The sequence below is a fragment of the Myxocyprinus asiaticus genome, chromosome 21 (assembly GCF_019703515.2).
Source record: "Myxocyprinus asiaticus isolate MX2 ecotype Aquarium Trade chromosome 21, UBuf_Myxa_2, whole genome shotgun sequence".
Classification (NCBI taxonomy): domain Eukaryota; kingdom Metazoa; phylum Chordata; class Actinopteri; order Cypriniformes; family Catostomidae; genus Myxocyprinus; species Myxocyprinus asiaticus.
In genome coordinates, this window is record NC_059364.1 from 29,803,173 (window position 1) to 29,824,610 (window position 21,438).

The 21,438-nt window shown below is 38.7% G+C and overlaps 1 protein-coding gene across 6 annotated transcripts; it reads left to right on the plus strand.

Moving 5' to 3' along the window:
• Positions 1-913: 913 nt before the first annotated feature.
• On the plus strand, positions 914-21,109 carry LOC127411770 (zinc finger and BTB domain-containing protein 18-like). Of its 6 annotated transcripts, XR_007892343.1 has the most exons (4): positions 914-1,293; positions 10,556-10,744; positions 16,919-16,955; positions 17,229-21,109. XR_007892343.1 is itself a non-coding variant. In XM_051647510.1 (3 exons), the coding sequence occupies exons 2-3, from the start codon at positions 3,091-3,093 to the stop codon at positions 6,669-6,671; spliced, it is 1,626 nt and encodes a 541-aa protein (XP_051503470.1). In that variant the 5' UTR covers positions 956-1,293; positions 3,046-3,090; the 3' UTR covers positions 6,672-9,615. The 6 variants fall into 6 exon arrangements, 4 of the variants coding, with proteins under 4 accessions (XP_051503470.1, XP_051503471.1, XP_051503469.1 ...); XM_051647510.1 differs by lacking the exons at positions 10,556-10,744; positions 16,919-16,955; positions 17,229-21,109 and adding exons at positions 3,046-3,103; positions 5,059-9,615 and having other exon boundaries at positions 956-1,293; XR_007892342.1 differs by lacking the exons at positions 16,919-16,955; positions 17,229-21,109 and having other exon boundaries at positions 10,556-13,602.
• Positions 21,110-21,438: the final 329 nt, after the last annotated feature.

Consider the following 21,438-nt stretch of genomic DNA (forward strand, 5'->3'; position numbering starts at 1 on the left):
TAAGCACAGAAATCTCGGGAGAAAAGCGTGATTTTTGCCCTTGAGTTCATTACTTGATTATGTTTTGTTCTCTTTGTACACAATTTTTATACAGTCTTGCAGTCATTTTTTCCAATTAGGAAGGTCATTTATTAGCTTCATTCCTTATCAACTGATCCATCTACTCAGATCAAATTGTATTAAATTGAAGCTATTAATTCGGTTAATGTTTTCAGTATAAAGAGCATTACTGGTTATGTTAAAAAAAATGTATTTATTTTATTTTTTACAAATTAAATAAAAATTATGACGGTCATAACGACAACACATTATTTCTGTAAACAGAAACGGCACAACCACAGCTTAATGCCCATGTGCCCCCTTGGCTTTCTATCTATGTATAGTAATGCAGTTTGCTCACGGATGGAGAGTGAATAAATTTATTAATGATCTCCCCTGGTAGCATTGCAATTAAAGTAGCCATCAAAGGAAACACCTTGGCAGCATTTCAGTAAACCATTTGGACATCTTTAGCCTGCTTAATAATAATAATAATAATAATAATAATAATAATAATAATAATAATAATAATAAATATATTATTATTATTAACAATAGTAATAATGTATTGTTTATTATAAACGTATTATAGTTGTTGTTATTATTGTTTGTTCACAAAAGCGCAAATATTCCATTGTCTGTTCATAACTGCAATTGTTATAGCTTTGCTATTTTTCTTTTAATTTTATTTTGACTAGCCTACACGTAATTCATAAAATGTGCTTCATCCACAGACAATACTTTAAAATGGCAACATTCTTCAAGTGTGGCCGCGGCCCGCGCAGAAGGAAGTGCAGTGCACCTGTTCTTCACCGCTGCTCGACCCGTGACTACAGTACCCACGTAACATTGCGCAAACTCCCTCGCGCAGCGCTCTGCGCCAGTCTGCTCGAGGAACCAGTTCGCTCGGCCTTTTTTTCTGCTTTCTCACTGTTGCCTGGTGTCAACCTACGCCGAGAAAGAGACATCCCTCCCTCTTCCCCCCTCGGCGGCAGCTTCCAATTTGCCTTCGCGTTTCTTATCGCCTCTTCCATTGGCTTTCGCGCTGCCAGTCAAGCGCTTCCTCTTCACAGGAGAGTTGAGTAGCAACAGCTCGGAAACATCTGGCTGCCGCAGCTCTCGTCTCTCCGCTCGCCTGCTCCGTCTTTCCTGCACTGCAGGTTGTTATGGAAAGCTGTTGAAAGTCAATCGAGTTATTTTTCTCGCCGAGAGGATTAGACGGAGGAAGCAGGAAGACGGTGGACCTTGTTGTCTGTAAGTGCTTTTGATACGAGGTCCTCTTTAAGCAGATGAAGGGGGGGTTAGAGGCACGGGGTGGATTGTTTTGGGGAAAGTAACGATCTTTTTCAAGCGACTGTTTGTCTGCACGCGCAAAATGAGTTGCTCGAGAGCATGTCGCGTTACTGGCCGTGGCATCATCGGGGCCTGCTGCAGAAATGTCACACCGCTGGTTGAATGGTTACTTTTTATTTGTTAGCCACACAAGCTAGCTTTTTCTGAATGTACTGGGTCAGGATCCAGAGAAAGACCGTCGGCAGTGCTGTGTGTGTGTTTGTGTAGGAGTAGCCTGCTGGATCGGCGAGTGTAGCTATAATATCATTTCTGCCTAGAAGACGAGGTGGACATCTGGAGTTGATTTTATCTAACTATTTATTTATTGTTGTATGAGTTCAAGTGATAGAAGTCGAGGGCTTACTATGCACTATTCAAATAAGTCTTTCAAGAGAAGTAACTTCGACATGTTATAATTTGAAACCATGCACTTTTCGTTTTGACCGATGGATTTGTGAAACAAAATATATTATATTATTGATAAGCAAGCCTGTTTATTAAGGTCGAACATTTCTCGTTAACTCTCGATAAAGTCTCTGCGCGCGAGTGAACGAATCCAGGTGCAATTTACATGTTTGTGTGCGCTTCCGGAATACCTGACAGATGTAGGAAACTATTCATTCTTTTGTTGTTACTCCTACCTGTTAGATACACGTTTATTTCTTATCCTTATTTTTAAAAAAAGATTATTTAATGACTGTGATACCTCGATTCGTGTTTATCTCATATATCTTTTTTTGTTGTTGTTGTGGTTGAGTCTGAACGTAAACAGAAAACTGTAAAAAACAAAAAAACAAAAAAAAGCTCATACGAAAAAGTTTCTGAAAATAAAACGGATAGGCTAAACGTGGAATAGCCTACTTCTAAAAATAAAAGTGGTTTGTAAGTCAAACTTGGCCTAATACGGAATACAGTGCCTTTTGTTTAAAGCGTACGTATAAGGCCTGTATGATTGTTCCCATTGTTTCTTATTTCTTTAATTTTTGTCCTCTGTCAGTTGTCCAAAGGGTTAGTAAAATGAATGACAGTAATGGCGCGGCTAGTGAACCATAAAGAAGTCGAAAACAATATCAGCTGCGTGGATCTGTCAGTTGCAACTGTGCAATGCTGGCCTTTGTTTATGGTTACTGGAAGAAGGGGGGACGACGACTTGAGGGTATTTAAATTCTCTGTGCAGGAAACTAGGTTAGAAAAAAAGTGTCGGCTTTCAGACAGACCCATTTCCAAGTTCTTCATTGCTGAGAAATTACAAGTAAAGTGCGAATTGGCTAGTTTTCCACAGAATCACCTCAAAACGGTTCCCTTCCTCCCTGTTTTTAAAAGGGAGAGAAAGAGAAACAAAGTTGTATAAAGGAGAGGCTGGTGGCAAGAGTGTAGAGGAGTAGCATATGGCACTAAAAGGAGCACAGCTGGAGGTAGCATTTCCATCTGAACATGATGTCAGAGCAGCTGACAGGCTGCCATCCCCCAGTCTTTTCTTCTAACGCACAGACTGGGAGTTAGTGTGTGTGCGGATCTGTGTGCAGGAGGAGGCATCGCATTCCCCTCCAACATCTCCTCCACTTTGCATCTGTCCCTCACAGTTTGATTTTCTGTCTCTCTCTCTCTCTCTCTCTCTCTCTCTCTCTCTTCTCCTTTCCACCTCCCTCTACCCCTTTCATTGATTCTGCGAAGGGAGTTACAGCCGGCACTACCACAACAGTGGACTTAATCAAGTTGATGCGTACTGCAGGTACTGTACCAGGGGGTCTGGGCAACAGGGATGTGTTTTGAATAGGGAGCTCTCTAGGCTTTCGTTAAGTCTTTTCGCACCTCTGCCTTCAGCTAAGTGTGTGTTGTGTGACATGGGAAGTGTAGGATTTTGTGCTGGTGTAGCGTAACCAGGCTGGGGATGAGTGACACTTTTTATTGCCATGAAGAGGTTTCCAGGCAAGCTTTTCATTATTGAATTGTTTACTGGTTTGTCGGTTACTTCATTCTCAATGGCAAATTGTTGCTCTGTTGTGACGGCACACTAGTGTTGGTAGTTTAGGCCTATTTGTAAAAAATTGTTTAAAGAGTTTATGGTCTATGCTAATAATCTGTTAAATATTGTTTAACAGTGCTCCGACTGGGGCAGATTTGTGCCGCAAAAAAGATTTTCCATCCATATAAACAAAAGTCTTTTAAAGCGACCAAGTAATGTGTAGTAAATGTTTTTGCAACTTTTTAAATAGATTTTTTTTTTTTTTTTTTTTTTTCAAATTACCTTTGCCAGGCTTTTGCTCAACTCTTTCCTTTTTTTCTGTTTGTAATGACTAATTTAGAACTTGCAGATTTGCGCTGCCTGAATTGGCTAGACAGCTGTAATCGCACTCCTCCTAGTCTTAATCTCTTTATCTGGGCAGCAGCTGCCATATGGTCTCAGTCAGCTGGATCAGATGTTCATAAGCCTTCTTCTCCGTCCCTCTCTGTCCTCTCAGTCTCCTAATTTGATCGCTGCTACCTTGTGAGCTGTCCTGCAATCTTTATTTTTAGACATCTTAAGGATTAAGATTGATGTGGACTACGGGGCACTTAAAGTGATTGTATTGTAAATCTGCTGTGGACCGCCTCTTTGGGGAGGATGTTTAATTTCTCCAAAAATTTTGGGAGGGGAAAAAGGGGGAGGGTTGGCGAGAGGTTTGTTATCCCCCCCGTCACCCCATAAGCCCCTCATTAATGAGGGTCTGAATACTATTTTGGGGGGAGCGGGGAGTTTGGCTTGGTATTCCAATAAGATTTAAATGAAGATTCAAATGAGTTCATTTAAGTCCGCTCGTTGAACATGATGCCTGTGCATTTTTTTAGACAGGAACTATCTCGGCGGGTAACAGGTGTGTTTTATATTTCTTTAGATCTATTTGATCTCTGTTTTTAAGTTTTAGTTAGTTTGTTTTAATATGAATTTTTACATTTTTGGTTGCATTTTTAGGTTACAAGTTTTTCATTTATTTGTTGACTGGCCGATTACACACGTCACACTGATGTTAGCTGTCATAACCTTAGAGATCATGGTTCTTAGTATACTTATGCTGTGTGCCCATGATGGTGAGCTGTTTGTGTACCTGTAAGTCTGTTACCTATACTTGGTGTCCTGGCCAAAGTGGGTTATTATAAATAACTGCTCCAGGATCACAGAGTGCAAAAACAGGAAAGATACTCTCGCATCGGCATCTGTGGAATCAGGACCTCAGCTTCTTACATCACACCATTAGACTCTAAATAATTCCAGCGGGATACACACGGCTGATTCCCTTTATTGCATTTAATTTTCACTAATGATATTTTCCATTTAAATTTTTGTATTTATTGTCCAGCTTTCATGGTAAATTAAAACAATTAGTTTGGAAATTGGTATAAAACATTCCAAATTAAAGTGCCCAGGGGAGGTAAAGATAATTAACATAATATTTGTTGTGATGTAATACTCCTTGAATGTGCTTTTTTTAATCATTTTATGTTAGGACTGTGGTGAAAATGTTTCCAGTGTTCCCAGAGGGGTGGAAGGAGGGGAGGGAGAAAGAATTGGAGTGTGAGAGTATGTCTGTGTGCATGAAGAGAGAGAGAGGGACGGAGTGGGTGGGAAAGGGAAAAGTTCCACACAGAGCTGCAGACAAAACAATTGTTGTTCTACCGAGCCGCTCTAACATCTGCGGTCTTTTGCAGGTTATGAAGACAGCATGGAGTTTCCAGATCACAGCAGACATTTACTACAGTGTCTGAGCGAGCAGAGGCATCAGGGATTCCTTTGTGACTCCACTGTGCTGGTCGGTGATGCCCAGTTTCGAGCCCATCGTGCAGTGCTGGCTTCATGCAGCATGTACTTCCATCTCTTTTACAAGGACCAGCTAGACAAAAGGGACATTGTTCATCTGAACAGCGATATTGTCACGGCCCCAGCCTTCGCTCTACTGCTTGAGTTCATGTACGAAGGAAAGCTCCAGTTCAAATCGCTTCCGGTGGAGGATGTGCTGGCCGCCGCAAGCTACCTCCACATGTACGACATCGTCAAGGTGTGCAAGAAGAAGCTTAAGCAGAAGGCCACGACCGAGGCAGACAGCACCAAGCGAGAGGAGGATGCTTCCAGCTGCTCGGACAAGGTGGAGAGCTTCTCTGAGGGCGGAAGCACGGGTCGACCGGCCACCGCAGACCTGCTGCAGAGCGACGACGAGGACATGGAGAACAAGAGGGACAGCCCTCAGGAGCCGGGCAGCATGTGGATGCGTCTGCCCTCAGATCGGACCACATCTCCCACGACTAGCCCCAGGGAGGCAGAGCCTCGCACTGGCAAATCCCCTACCGGCAGCCCCAGAAGCTCCACCGGCTCCTTGTCCCGACGCTCAACGGCATCTCGGAGAGTCTCTGCCGACGCAGATTGTGTGCTGGACCTTTCTGTGAAGTCTAGCCTGGGCGGAGGTCCTGGGGAGACCATGCCTGGTAACCCTTACTTCTGCAGCTCAGTGACCCCAGATAGTCTTCAGAGTACCCTTGTCCGGGTAAAGGTGGAGAAGGACACGGGCTCGGAGGATGACGAACTTGTAAGTGGAGTCTACGATATGGAGCACAGCGGTGTGAAGGAGCCACCTAGCACCAACGGAACCCACATCAGCCTCATAGCACAACGCAGACTGGGCCTTGAGGCTCACCTCTCCGCCTTGCGCGAGGCCTCGCTAGCAAGCGAGCGGGAGGACAAAGGAGGCGACGAAGACCCGGATGTCCTAGGAGGAGACAGCGAGCGGGTGCAGGAGGCTGCGGGGGTTGAGAATTCCCTCTTGCCTTATGTCTCCAGCATGCTGGGGGCCCCACATACTCAGATCTTTATGTGCCCCTTATGCAACAAGGTCTTTCCCAGCCCCCACATCCTGCAGATCCACCTTAGCACACATTTTCGTGAGCAGGAAGGCGTACGGGCCAAGCCGGCCGGTGACGTCAATGTTCCCACCTGCTCTATCTGTGGCAAAACCTTCTCCTGCATGTACACGTTAAAGCGCCACGAGCGAACACACTCAGGCGAGAAGCCCTACACTTGCACCACTTGCGGCAAGAGCTTCCAGTACTCGCACAACCTGAGCCGACACGCCGTCGTGCACACGCGTGAGAAGCCACACGCCTGTAAGTGGTGCGAGAGGCGCTTCACGCAGTCAGGGGACCTTTACCGACACATTCGCAAATTTCACTGCGAACTTGTCAACTCGCTTTCAGTGAAGAGTGAGACACTCAATCTGCCCACTGTCAGAGACTGGGCACTGGAAGATAGTTCTCAAGAACTCTGGAAATGAAGACTCATATAATGGCAGGCTGTTTGAACTGCTTGTTAAATTAATAAGAAAGATCTGAGTGGCATTTTGTGGGTGGGGGCAGAGAGGTAAGAGTGGGGCAGAATGATGGCAGAAGCGTCTAAATCAGTCATTTTTCTTGTATGTACATTGCAAATCTTGTGGAATTGCACTTTACTAGCACATGAAAATGTTACTACTGATTTTCTTTTAATATATTTTCTGGTCTCTTAAGGTTTTTTTTTTGGTTGAGATTTTTATAAAACATGGGTGCTGGTCTCAGTAACGCATTGGGATTTAAACTGTATATAATTTACAGTACATTTCTATACACTCCTAAATTTTCAAGGAACATCTGCCATGAAAAGCATGTGAAGATTTCAGGTAATAGATAGAGGAGTTTAAAACTTAAGGACACACTAAACGGGTACTATGGTCATATATTTACCTGTACACATTCAGCTCATGTTTGAGTATGTGTGTATATATAGTGCACTACTATAATTTGCAAATATCACACCTGACTGGTTATGCGTGCATACGTATTCATGTGCTTGCACACACACATACACACGGTGTGTGAGCAGGTCAGTCCTTTAATTCCCACAAGGAAGTCTGCAACAGAAGCTCTAAGCTCGCATTACCTATGCTCTTGTACATTTTTCACTTGTTATAGAAAACTTGACTGATGGATGACAAAAAAGGCACTCATGCAATGTATAGCCTCCTTTTTCATATCAGTTTAACTGCATTTATCCTTTCTTAATATCATTTGATGTCATTTTTGGTTTTTAGTTGCCGTCTCTCCCCATTACTTGTTTGCTACTGAGGTTGTTTTTCACATTGGCTGCATTCTAGAGATTTCTGTAGTGTTTTAAGATTTTTTCGTTTTTTAAAATGGAATCTGTTGTTGCATGATGTCTGACCTGTATATTGAAAAAGATGTGACTTGCTGTATTGCTGTACGCTGTAATTGAATGATTCATTACAGTCAGGGCACCTGTCTGTTAAAAGAAAAATACCTTTAATATTACCGCTGTAGAAATTGCATGAATTTTATTTTTAATTGCTTAATTTTTCGTTGTTGTTTTGCATCAGAGAGTGTATTTTTTAATGAATTAATGACTTAATTTGATTCCTCGGTAGATTTGATTTTACTCCTGATCATTAGAGAATTAATTTGGGGTTCTGGGAAGATGTGATTATTCTGGGCTGTGAAGATTGTGGAAATGCACTGATGTTAGGCTGCAGTATCTACACACACAAAGTGAATCAGTTTATGCTCACTGTAGGATGCAGAGGTGAATGAGGGGCCAGGTGTCAGCAAAGGCTGAATTGCTATAGTTATTGTTTAGAAAGCTAGCGTGGCCCCTGCTAGCGTTTCCTCACACGCTGCTCTTCCCAGTGCCAGGTCTTCAACTGCTGTCTATCTCAGAATGTCCCATTTACTGGCTGTTGTCATTTGAATCATGTCGGCTCTGTTTGTAATTTATTTATTTATCTTTCAATTGGCACTTGCTTCAGATTCGAATGCCATGTAGACACTTTTGCATGGCTGATGGTACAGCTCTTTATGGGTGTCCTCATCAGCGCACATCTATATGGAGAAAGCTGAAGGATCTTTAAACAGCATAAAGCTCGACACACTCTGTTCTGAGTGGTTTGTGTGTGCGTGTGTATGTGTTCAATGCATAAGTGGACTTTCTTTCTGGGTAGAACGTGTTTGGCAAGGTTGGTGGCACCTTCGAAGCTTAATGAAATTAAAATATTGTGCAAAAGAGGCCTTTAAGTAATTGATAAGACTAATTATAAACCTAATTGAATTACTGAAATAACATTGTTACATTTTAAAAAAACAAAAAACTTGATTGTTAAAGAGTTAAATGGTTATCGTATATAAAATGATTGATTTTGAAAATGTTTTTTTTTTCTTTCTTTAAAATCATTTCATTTGCAAAATTATATTAAGGTTTCTTTTATTTTATTTTAAGAATGTGAAATTTCTATTTTTTTGTTGTTTCACAAAAAAATAAATAAGAACACTGTCAATGTCAAATTTAGAAATAAAAAGCCAAGATAAAGGATAAATATATGGGCTAGCGCTGTAGTCATAGAAGAGTCACTCACATAGTGCTGGAATGCTTAAACTACTTTAGTAAAAGAGGACCGTGGGCTCCGCACATGTTTTGGGGAGCGCAGAAGTGTGCTGCACATGGGCCTACAAAGGCCTCAGGAACTCGCCTACCATGTATTTGGCTGGTGCAACTGCTTGTGAAAAGGTTGAGCTTTGCCAACAGCGCACGCTCCTAATGGCATTTTGCACGGTGGTACTTTTACCTTTTGCACTCTAAAATGTGACAGAAAAAAATATCAACTGTGGGGTTGATTTGTTTTCTATGCTTTTCTTTTTCTTTATGTTGTATGTTGGCTTCTACTATTGTACTTGACCCCCTTTAACTACTGTTATCAGCTTACTTCTACTCAGAGGGTGAAAACTGGAAACGCTGGAAAACTGGATGTTTTTCTTTGACTTTTCTTCAATGGAAATTAAGCTGTGAAATGGCCTATGAAGCATATCCATAAATTAGACACCCCTTTAGTTTACTTGAAACCCGGGAACCCCAGTGTGAAGAACAATTCAAATGTAGTGGATGAGTAGGGAACGGGAGAGAATAGAATTGAAGAAAAAATATCTGTTAAATTCAAGGACAATTGCTGTTTCAAAAAGAAGATTTGTCTTCACATGTAATTGCTTCACTTCTGAGATTTTTTGCTATGTTGACATTGTTCTTTTTATGAATTTAGACATTTAGCTTTGACAATCATAGTATGTTTCATTTTTTCAAGGGAAGTAAATTATGAGGCTGTTTAGTTTTGTACTTTTTGGTGTGCTGTTGGTGAAATTTTTAAATTGTGTGCAAACTGCAATAAATTATAAGAACCTTCATATCTGAGCTGTGCCATTTTTCTGTCAAAACTTCTGTCAAAATTGCCAAAGACATGATGATTTACAGATTGGTGAGACTGTTTGTATTTGCCTTCAGTTAAATAATCTTATTTACTGTAGATATTTGAGTGGGTGGGAAAAAAATTTCCAGCGCGTGTGGTCTGTGAACCACATGCACTGAGTATACTGTCCGGATGAGTGTGTGTACGCAATCTTACATGGCTTGTGTATATTCTGCTTTAATGTCTGGCTGGTGCACCAGCAAAGGCGTGGGTTGGACCTGGGAAAATGTGCAGCAGCTTGTCGAAGACCAGCCCCTCCCCCTGCCTCCCTCCTTCCCTGCACACACACACAGCCTGCGTCCAAAGCTCCTCAAGTACAGTTTTCCAGCAAACAAATCAGCTTTATCTAATGTCTCGCTGTTCGGCAAACCTGGCCTACAGATGCACTAAAGGCTGACCACTTTTAAATCGGCGAGCATTACTCAACAGGCCACAGTCACAGATGGTCTTGTGCTGTAATGCCCCCTCCCCACTCTCTCTCTCTCTCTCTCTCTCTCTCTCACACACACACACACACACACACACCACCTCCTCCTAATTGGTGCAAGATTGCATTTAGTTTTTGAATGCTTTTTGGTTTTATGAACCCCTTTCCGGTGGGTGTGCATTGCTGTTATATTATTGTCTGAATAGATGAGTGTCTTATTGTTCTATTGAGTAAGATTATTTCTAGATAGTCTTGCACTTGTAGAGCTCTTTCAATGATCATTTAATTAACTTCATGAGAGCTTAAATTTAATTGGTGGATACGTTTACATTTTGTATGTTCCTAACATCTGGCAAGACAGAACATTTTAGGTTTTGTTAGGGCTTAATGCTTTTCTTTCTTTTTTATTATGAATTTAGGTCATTAATTTCTATCTGTCTGTTTACTCAAGGAGCAAAGACAAAAGGGGCAGCTGTGGAAACATTTGGCTGTGCCGAAGGGTAGTGGGCTTCACAGGATGAGTGTATTACAAGCTTGGCCTTCTATATGTAGCTCCACCACAGAAGTTAGAGGGAGCTGCATGCCAGCCTACTGGGGGAGCGCAGCATATATGGCACAACAGGGCAGCCGTTGCACTGAGGTATGACTGATTCTGCCCAAGCTATGGAGTGCGTCACCATATACTCTGTGACCAGCTCAAAATATAATGAAGATTAGGGCACAGACAGTAAGAGGACTATTTATGCTCGTATGGCCTTTGCTTGCACCATGTAGTGGCTTTCGAAGAGGAATTGCTGCAGATGCGTTTCATACATTTGTTTTTGTGTTCCAAACCTGTATGATGTTCTTTCTTCTGTGGAACATAAAAGATGTTAGGCAGAATGTTATCCTCAGTCATAATTCACTTTGACTGGATATGGAAAAAAGAGCAGCATTAACATTCTTCTAAATTTCTTCTCTTGTTTTCCACAAAAGTCAGTTTGGAACAACATGACGGTGAGTAAAGGATGACAGTATTTTCAGGTTTTGGTGAAAACTAACCCTTTAGAAGTAATAATGAAAATTAAATTGATATAGACAAGCAAGCGGTGTCCGTTCCATACATACAAGTAAGCCACAACTAACTTACACTTCATGCTAAACTAAAAGAGGTAAACCAGATAGGTAAGCAATCTATGCCATTATGTCATCTTATGAATTAATGACTATAAACATTGGTAAACATAATCAAGCATTATATTGTTTCATACATTGTAAATGTGGTAACCAGCAATTGCCAAATACCTTAAGGAGCTATTTCTGTCGGATCTAGCCATTAAAATTATTTTTGTTGGTGTAAACTAATGTATTCAGGTTGATTTAGTGACGTTAAAGAATATATATTTTACTTGAAAAAAAAAAACAGTTCATTTAGATGTTACCGCAAAAAGCAAATTTTTTACAGTGTATACTCTCAATATTAATATTTAGTAAAATATTTCATTTAGACTCGTACACACTATGATTTCCTTCAAGAAAATTCGCTCTAAACTTAATGATTCGCCTCCACAGCATACTGTAATATAAGCCAAAAAGTGTTGAAAATTAAAATGTAAAGATTTTGAAGGAATGAAAGGAGCGTCAAGTCCTACATAAGAGAAAGGAAAAAGGAAAGGAAAAAAAGGGCAAAAAATGTACAAGGGCTGAGCAGATAAAAGGTGAGAAAAGCAGGCAGGAAGGAGGACGTAGTCTCTTTTTCAGTTGTCTGCTTTAGTTTAAAAGGCAGCCATTGTCAAGCGTCCTGCGCTCGCAGACAGAAGGCAAGCAACAAGCAGCCTGTCTCTGCCCTTCAGACAATGCAGTGGTCCTGCAGCCTGTCTGTATGGGGGAATTTTTTTTATTTAGGGAGGGGTACGCCGTGCACCCTGCGTCCCCCAACAAAAGAAGATGCAACTCTAACTTAAATGTATGAGTGTTTATAGTTGTCTGTGTGTCTTTAGTATGTGGTGCTGTTTGTAAGAACGCGAGGGGTGCAGAACAAGGTTCTCCACTCCAGCCAGCACATAAGCACACTCTGGGGGTCTGTGGAGCTCACTTGTGCAGAGATTAAAACACAATTTTTTTTTTTTTGTATTCTGGGGGGGCTGTCTGGATTGAGTGGTGGGTGAGATGATAAAGGAGACAGATCAGTAAAAATGAAGCACAAATAAGGTACACTACACAAAATTTTTTAAACTTTCTTACTATGTAAAAAGTTGTATTGAAAATTCCAGTTAAGCTTAATCGACAGCATTTGAGGCATAATATTGATTGCCCATCCTTTTCTTTAAAACAAATTAATAAATTCTGGGTTTCGAGGCACTTACACTAGAAGTAAATGGGGTCAATCTGTAAATATTAAAATACTCACTGTTTCAAAAGTATAGCCACAAGACATAAACAATATGTGTTAAAATGATTTTATTTTGATAAAATCACTAAATAACCTTTTCTGTGTAAAGTTATAGCCATTTTTACAACTTCGTTGTCATGACGATGTAATGTCAACAAATCCTAAAATGACTATTTAAACAACTTTACAGCTCAAATAATACACAAGTTTAACAGAAGAATTAATGTAAGTGCTTTTATCAAATTATAAGCTTCACATTTCTGCCTTTAAACCCTCCAATATTTTGCCCCATTCACTTCCATTGTAAGTGCCTCACTGTAACCTCGATCTTTGCTTTTTTTAAATAAAAGGACGGATGAGTCAAAATTATTTTTTGTGGTAATCAACATTATGCCACAAATGCTGTTGACTGAGCTTAACTTGTATTGCACCTGGAATATCCCTTTTAGGATTTCTACATGATGTAAATTAAAATTGGTTTTGTTGGTGTATAGCCTAATGTATTCAGGTTGATTTAGTGATGTTAAATAATGCTTTTGATGTGAATCAAGCCAGTTAATTTATATGATATCACATGAAGCACATATCTAGCACATGAGTCTAGTGTCTTGCACACAATTACAGAAATCAAATTAAAGCCTTTAATGGTACTGGAATGTAAGTGAAGAGATTGTAGCAGTTTCCTAAAAAGTATGAACAGAAACTCCTTCACTTCACTATTTTTCTGACAGAAGATCATTGGTTTTCTGTGTAATAAATTTATAGTGAATATTCTAAGCCTTACATTTTTATATAGTTAGATCATATATTTTTATATAATAAAAAAACTTATATTAAACCTAATGATATCATTTTCTGTTAACATAAATTTTTACATGGCTTTCTGAAACTGATTGGTTAATTGCTGCATTCTGCGGTCAAATATTTCTGTGTAATGACCACTTTATAATGTATAATTGACCATTGCCGCAGGAAACTGATTTCCAGCATAGAAGCTATACTAGTTTCATGTCTTGCACATCACTCTGCAGTCTCTTTTTTTTTCTTGCATAATAAAATAATTTCAACTCAATCAATATTTCATGTCTATTTATTCGGTAAGTAACAGTGTAATAAGTGACATAATGTACAATCTTCTGGTCATTATCACAAAACCCCTTCAGACAATGATTATTAGCTGATAATGACTGGCTAACTGTACATTATGCCTTACTTATATTGGCCAGTGTAATACGAGACTTCATTAGATATTATATTGAAAATAAATGTTTTAAGACTGGACTGGAGATAGGATTCCTTTCTGCACCTATACCATGGTTAATAAAATGATTGAAGTATTTCCCAGCCATACAGCCATTCAGCACATCATATTGGACGCATGGCAAACCCTTGATGTGGCACGTTTGGTCGGCTGTCTCTTTTTCTGTGAACCAGCTGTTGGTATCACTTCTGCCCACTGTAGATAAGTGGGCAGCAGGGTATGGGATATCGATATGGGTGTCTTGGCAGGATTTAGTCAGCAGCGAGTCAGCACTTTTCCAGAATTCACCACTGTGACCTTATGAGGTCAAACTGGCACTGTTTATAAACCTACAATATGGTGTCCATATCTTGTTAAATAATACCTTCTTTTTTTGTGCAAAGTTCATTGGTACCCAATTCAGAAGAGTTATCAAGTTTAACTAACAGGTCAATGGACAGTGCGTTCTTCAAAAATGCCCCAGATATTTAAATTTGGGGCTAAAAATGCCTCTTCTTTTTTAATATGTTATCTAATATTTTATATATTTTATAATATTCGATTCTAGGCTTATCTAGTTATGAGTTTATTGCAGTGACCTGTAGCTGTCAAATATCAGTATTTGCTGTCTCAGATGCGGGTGTTGTTGAAAGTGTAAACAATATGAAGTGTTTATTTATTAAGAAATAAAGCTAAAATCATCTTTTCAATTACTAAATGTGAAGAAAACATCCCCAACAGCTCTAAACCTTGAAACAGTTTTTTTTTTTTTAAATTGAATATGACAGTATATAGTAGAGAGGTGTACAATATAATCCAACATAGGGACCGGCCAACAGTGTTGGGTATTTCTGAAATGTAATCTGTGTAAAATGTAATTTTACACAACTAAAATTGTAATCAGTAACATAATCTTTTAAATCACACCTTTTAGGTAATCTTATCTGATTACATTTGGGTTACTTGTTGCATGTTTTGATAGAAATCTCCTTTCATTAACATTAATAAACATACAATCAAACAGCAGTTTGCTTTTTTTATTTGATGATGGTTCAATTTTAACATTAACAGCCATAATTGTTCAGATTTTTTTCAGTTAATTGATTCAGTTGATGTATTTTGCATTCTTCATATAGGTAAAAATGCCACTAATAATCAATTCCAGGGGGTAAATAATGGCTTTTAATAAATAAATAAAAAGTTAATGTGACTGATGAGCAGAATGAATTTGCAGTTTGAATGAGTAATAAGAGATGTCAGCAGAGGTGCCCTCACTTTCCAAAAGAATATGAATAGGTCATGCTTCACACATGGTCGACACTGCTCTTGTGAGCTTGACACACACACGATCTGTGGGACCCCTAAGATGACACTTTTCAGTGTGTGTGGTTGTGTGTGTGTATGTTCAGTAATAAAGCCTTGTCCATAGTGTTCTGTGACACAGTTCCTGCAATAGCCATCTCTAAGGAGACCCCACACCTGTCTACCACAAATGTGTGACTCAGCAGGGCTCACAGTATATTTACACATGTGGCTGAAACTCTTCACAGAGAACACACATGCTGTTACAGCAGAATAGCACACCTTCGGATATCTCAGATATACTCTATGGCAATGCCAGTACAGAACTCATCATATCTGCACTCATAGAAACATCCTTATAATAAAATGAATACACATGGTCAAAGAAAAACTATAGTAAATATAATACATTTTGTTTACTTGCAACCCCTCTGGCTATTTCAAAGGAATACACTGGAGGGAAAAATGTGCTTATGTGGTAACATCTAAATTAGCTGGTTTGATTTGAGTCAAAAATATTATTGAACATGACTGGATCAGCCTGAATACACAAGGTTACACCAATAAAACTTATTTAAGGGTTTTAAGGGATATGGCTTACTTTTAACAGTTAGATCAGGCAGAGCTATCTGCTTAAAGGAATAGTTCACCCAAAAATGATAATTCTCTCATCATGTTTTTGGCTATTTGCATTCTTCATGCATATTGCCACCTGCTGGGCAATGAGGAGAATGTATAGGAAAAAAGGACTTAAAAATTGATCACTTTCTCACCCACACTTATCAAAACGCTTCTAAAGACATGGATTTAACCACTGGAGTCTAATAGATTACTTTGATGCTGCCTTTATGTGCTTTTTGGAGCTTGAAAGGTCTGGTCACCATTCACTTGCATTGTATGGACCTAAAGAGCTGAAATATTCTTCTAAAAATCTTTGTTTGTGTTCTTCAGAAGAAAGAAAGTCATACATATCTTGCATGGCATGAGGGTGAGTAAATGATGAGAGAATTTTTGTTTTGGGGTAAACTATCCATTTATGGTAACAATTGCTAGTTACCACTTTTACAGTGTAGTTCACCCACAAAAATTATGTTATTTTTAGGCCTGTTCCTCACACAAAACTTGAGAACACTTGGAATACACTATCGGTCAAAAGTTTTGAAACACTTGACCGAAATGTTTCTCATGATCATAAAAACCTTTTGATCTGAAGGCGTATGCTTAAATGTTTGAAATTAGTTTTGTAGACAAAAATATAATTGTGCCACCATATTAATTTATTTCATTATAAATCTAAAATGTAATAAATAAATAAAAAGTTTTTGAAATTGATGACTTGGACCAAATAATAAAGAAAAGCAGCCAATAAGTGCCCAACATAGATGGGAACTCCTTCAATACTGTTTAAAAAACATCCCAGGGTGATACCTCAAGAAGTTGGTTGAGAAAATGTCAAGAGTACATTTCTGTAAATTCTAGGCAAAGGGTGACTACTTTGAAGATGCTAAAATAGAACACAGTTTTGATTTATTTTGGATTTTGTTTAGTCACAACATAATTCCCATAGTTCCATTTATGTTATTCCATAGTTTTGATGACTTTACTATTATTCTAAAATGTGAAAAAAAAAAAAAAATATATATATATATATATATATATATATATAAAATAAAGAATGAGTAAGTGTTTCAAAACTTTTGGACGGTAGTGTATATGTGTACTGAGTATTCCAATATAATGGAATATATAATTTATATGGACTATATAAGTTATATTTACCACTTTTTTGCTTTTTGGTGTCATTTTGGATCTTGACTGCCCCAGTCTTCATTTACTTTATACATTCTATTTAAAAGAGTGGGAAGGATATACTTCAAAAACTCACCTTTTGTGTTCAACAGGAGAAGAAAAGTCATATGGGTTTGGAACAACATGATGGTGAGTAAATGATGACAGAATTTTCATTTTTAGGTGAACTATTCCTTAAAAACAATGATTAATCAAGTGTGTATATTTTTTTTATAAATATGAATAACTACTATATGATAAAAAGACCAAAATACCCCAAAGAAATAAAAAATATCCTCTATACAGCCTTAGTTATCTTATGCCACGTAACCTTTGAACCATTTTCTGTCAGTAGCTAGTTTGTGTACAATGAGGAGTGTTGTCATCTCAGCCTGAGTTGCTAACCTCTCTGCTCACTGCAAGGTCCGGCAGCGCAGGCCCCATCTGTCACCTCCACCAACCTGCAGCAACTCAGAGTGGCCCGAGGCCGACTCGCAGGATTAATGCGCACATTCTGAACTGGGTTAGGGAGAGAGAACGTGGGCTCAGCCTGTGGGACCTGGCACAGCCAACGTGCCACATTCCCTCTCACAATGCTGCATTATCCACCACCGCACGCGCACAGCAACCTTGGCAGGGAGCTGAAAAGAAATCCTGAAGGAGGATGGATGTGGTACTGGTACTTTTAACATTGATGTGTCCTCCAAAAGGCCTCCTGATTATTTAAGTTTATTTCACAGGTATTTTTGAAAACGTGCTATTGTGTTTGCAGAGTATGGGGAATTTGTGATGAGGGCCACAAGCTCCACGAATGGTCTGATTTCTATGAATAAGTTTAAAGTGATTGGGTTCTGAGTATCAGATTACTGGCTGACAAAATTTGTTTTAAATTATGACACAAGTTTCAGATTTTATTAGGGGCATGTCTAGTCTTTTAGCAGTACTGGGGCACAGGTCCCCCATGATATAAAAACAAAGGTTTATTCTTATTATCTAAGGGGGTCTAGGGACATGTTCCCCTGGGAGTCATTTTTATTTATCTATTTATTTCAAAAACAGCACAGAGGGAGAAGCATTTTTACATTTTTATCATGGAAGTACCATGGTATTAAATTATTACCTTATTCATGTACCATAGTATTTACATGGTACTCCAGTGTACACATCCAAAAAAACTGTTAATGAAATTAATATTTAAAGAGATAGGTCACCCAAAATTAAAATCTCTAATTATTCACTCACTATCATGCCATCCCAGATGTGCATGACTTTCTTCTGGTGAACACAAACAAAGATTTTTAGAAGAAATGCAAATAAAAATGGTGGCCATAACTTTTAAGGTCCAAAAAAGTAGCATAAACGTAATCCATACAACTACAGTGGTTAAATTAATATATTTAGAAGCAATATGATAGGTGTCGGTAAGAAACAGATAAATTGTTTTACTATATATCACCACTTTCTCTATAACTTTCACATTCTTCTTCTTTTGTTTTTGGCAATTCGCATTCTTCGTGCATATCACTACCTACTGGGCAGGGAGAAAATTGTTAAGAAAAAAATACTTAAATATTGATTTGTTTCTCACACACACACTTACCATATCACATCTGAAGACATGGATTAAACAACTGGAATGTTATGGATTACTTTTATGCTGTCTTTATGTGATTTTTGGACTTTCATATTTCTGGACACATTTCAATTGCATTGTATGGACCTACAGAGCTGAAGTATTCTTCTAAAAATCTTTGTTTGTGTTCTGCAGAAAAAAGAAAGTCATACACATCTGGGATGGCATGAGGGTGATTAAATGATGAGAGAATTGTAATTGTAAAGAGTGATTCATTCATGAATGGAAATCACTTGTTCTGATTCTAAAAAGCCGACAGAAATACGGAACACATGTCATAATTGCTGAAATTGCCGACAATTGTTTTTCAGGTACGGTAATCTACTTCTATCAGGAAGACTTGCAGACTTGAGTGAAATTCAAGATGACATTTATTTGATGAATATAAAACAGAAAATGTAATGTCTCTCTTTGGCGTAAGCCCCGTCTGGCGGTCCGAAGAAGTTGTACTCGGAACCATCATATCCTGCTGGAGATAGGAGGCAGGGGCGAGGAGCCTACCCCCGTGCAGGACGGGACTCGAATGGTGGTGGTGGGGTGGTGGAGGTTGCCGTGTTAGCACAACTGGAACAACATTGTGATAGATTGTGAGCAGACTTATAAAGCATTGGCTTACATGTGATTGGCTAGGAGTTACCTAGCTAATGGTGCGATGATGTACAGCTGCTAGTCTTCCCGCTAGAACTACGCTGCGCTTACATTTCATTAGACAAGAACGTATCAGTAAAACGTTTTCTTGTGCACAGCTGAAATTTACTAGGGCTTGTGCTGCAGTAAACAGAGTCTAGCAGTGCTCTGGGATTTTACAGTTGTGTAGCAGGTAATTTAGCAAAACGTGCTACTGTGTTTGTAAGGTAATGGGCCATTTGTGACGAGTGCCACAAGTTCACAGAAAGATTTGATTCCTACAGCTGTTTAAACTGATTCGCTTCTAAGTATCAGATTACTGGCAGACTAAACAGTATTCAAATTTTGACACATGCCAGACTTTACAGTTAGTTACACCACAGGAATAACATGTGTTGCCCAACTTTGTCAAATAACAGTAGCATGACCTCAACTCTTAAGTTTGTTAAAGCTGAAGAGTACAAAATTTCATTTGCAAAAATAATGACGGTTTTAAAACAAGATAGTCCCAGCCTTAAACTCACACCATTAGGTAAGCCAATGTTACTGTGCCACAGATCCACCATGTTAACACTTTTAGGGGGAATCATCCTATGAAAGGCTTATAGATGTCTCTGGATATTAAGCTGGGATAGGAAAGTATTTTAACATCTGGAAATTACACAAATCTGCTTTCAAGGCAGAAAATCTTGATTTCCCCTTGCTTTGTGTCTTCTGTATTGCATTTCTATATTCTAAATGACTCTGTGTCTAGTTTATTTTTCACCCACAGACTGTTGGTGGAAATGTGTAGAACTAAATTTACACATGTGAATACATACAGTACATTATGTGAAGTTCCACCAACAAATACATCTGTTGATTCCTTTCAAATAAACGTCATCTGCTGGGTGTGTATGGCCTAACTCACTGTCCCAGCCTGAGATACAGCAGGCCACAGACACTGAATAAGTGAAGAGTCACCGACTTCAATGAGCTGTTGGTGTCTGCGCCCAACACACATCTGCACATCGCATTATCATTATTGCTCCCACATCGCCCAGAATCACTGACAAAGTGAGCAATACTAACAATCACTTCCTTCAGCTGCAGCCATATGGGCGCCATACTTAGATTGCAGGGGAAGAGGGGAAAAAAGACAAGCAATTGTACTGGCATCTGTTTGGCAGTCCTTAGAAGCTGTTGAAAGATGAATTCACTGTGCTAGGAAAGTTTTTTCCTTTCTGTTTCCCCTCTGCCTTCCTCTCTCTTTGGACAAGTGAAAGTATTGCTGGTTGCACTCCTATTGGCCGGCTCTCACAATTACAGTACCTGCTCTTTAATGTGGCTTCTTAATGGGAAGGGAGTGTACTGGCCCAGATGGTGAGACTTTTAACGCTTCTTCTTAGGCTATGAATCCAGCTGGATTAGCTTTCACTTTTTAAGGGCAGCTTTGAAATTTCTTACATTTGCGTTACAAGGGTCAATGATGTAACAGTCTTTTTTATCTATTATATAAGTGATACAAAAATACTTAAAAAATGCCATTCACACAAAACAGTTAACTGAATAGTTCAAGAGTTCAAAGTCATTTTGATATTTTTCCTGGGGTTTAAAGTCAAATATGTGTATAAGTGGTGCAACTGTCTAGAGACTGAAAAGCTGAAATTCTTGAAAAAAGGAAAGTTTATGTAAAAAGTTTGGAATACTCTTTCATTACTATTTCTATACCAAAAATAATCAGTGATAGAATTTTGGTTAAAAATATGTTTAATATTTAAAAAACTTTTGTCCACCAAATCAGAGTCAGGTGGTGTAACCAACATGCAGGTAACCATTTTTTATCATGTGACAACAAAATGATAAAACATAGAGTTGAGTGTCAAGGTCATTAATTTTTTTTTTTAGAAAATTAGATATTTTGATATTTTTTATGAAAAGGCCAATTTTGTTTAGGTGACCCGAAAGTGAAAGTGGAGATTTAATGTAAAAAAAAAAAAAGGAATTGAAATGTTGATCTGTTTTTCACCCAAAGTGATTGCATCTCTTCAGAAGACATATATTAAACCACTGGTGTCTTATGGATAACTTTTATGCTGCCTTTATTTGATGATTTTTGGAGCTTCAAAGGTCTGCTTACCATTCACTTGCATTATATGGACCTACAGAGCTGAGATACTCTTCTAAAAATCTTTGTTTGTGTTCAGCAGAAGAAAAAAAAGACATACACATCTGGGATGGCATGAAGGTGCGTAAATGATGAGAGAATTAACATTTTTTGGGTGAACTGTTCTTTTTAAGTCATTAAATATATATCTATATATATATATATATATATTAGAAAATGCTATCAATGTTTTTCAAATGTATAAAAACCAACATGGACACAAAGAT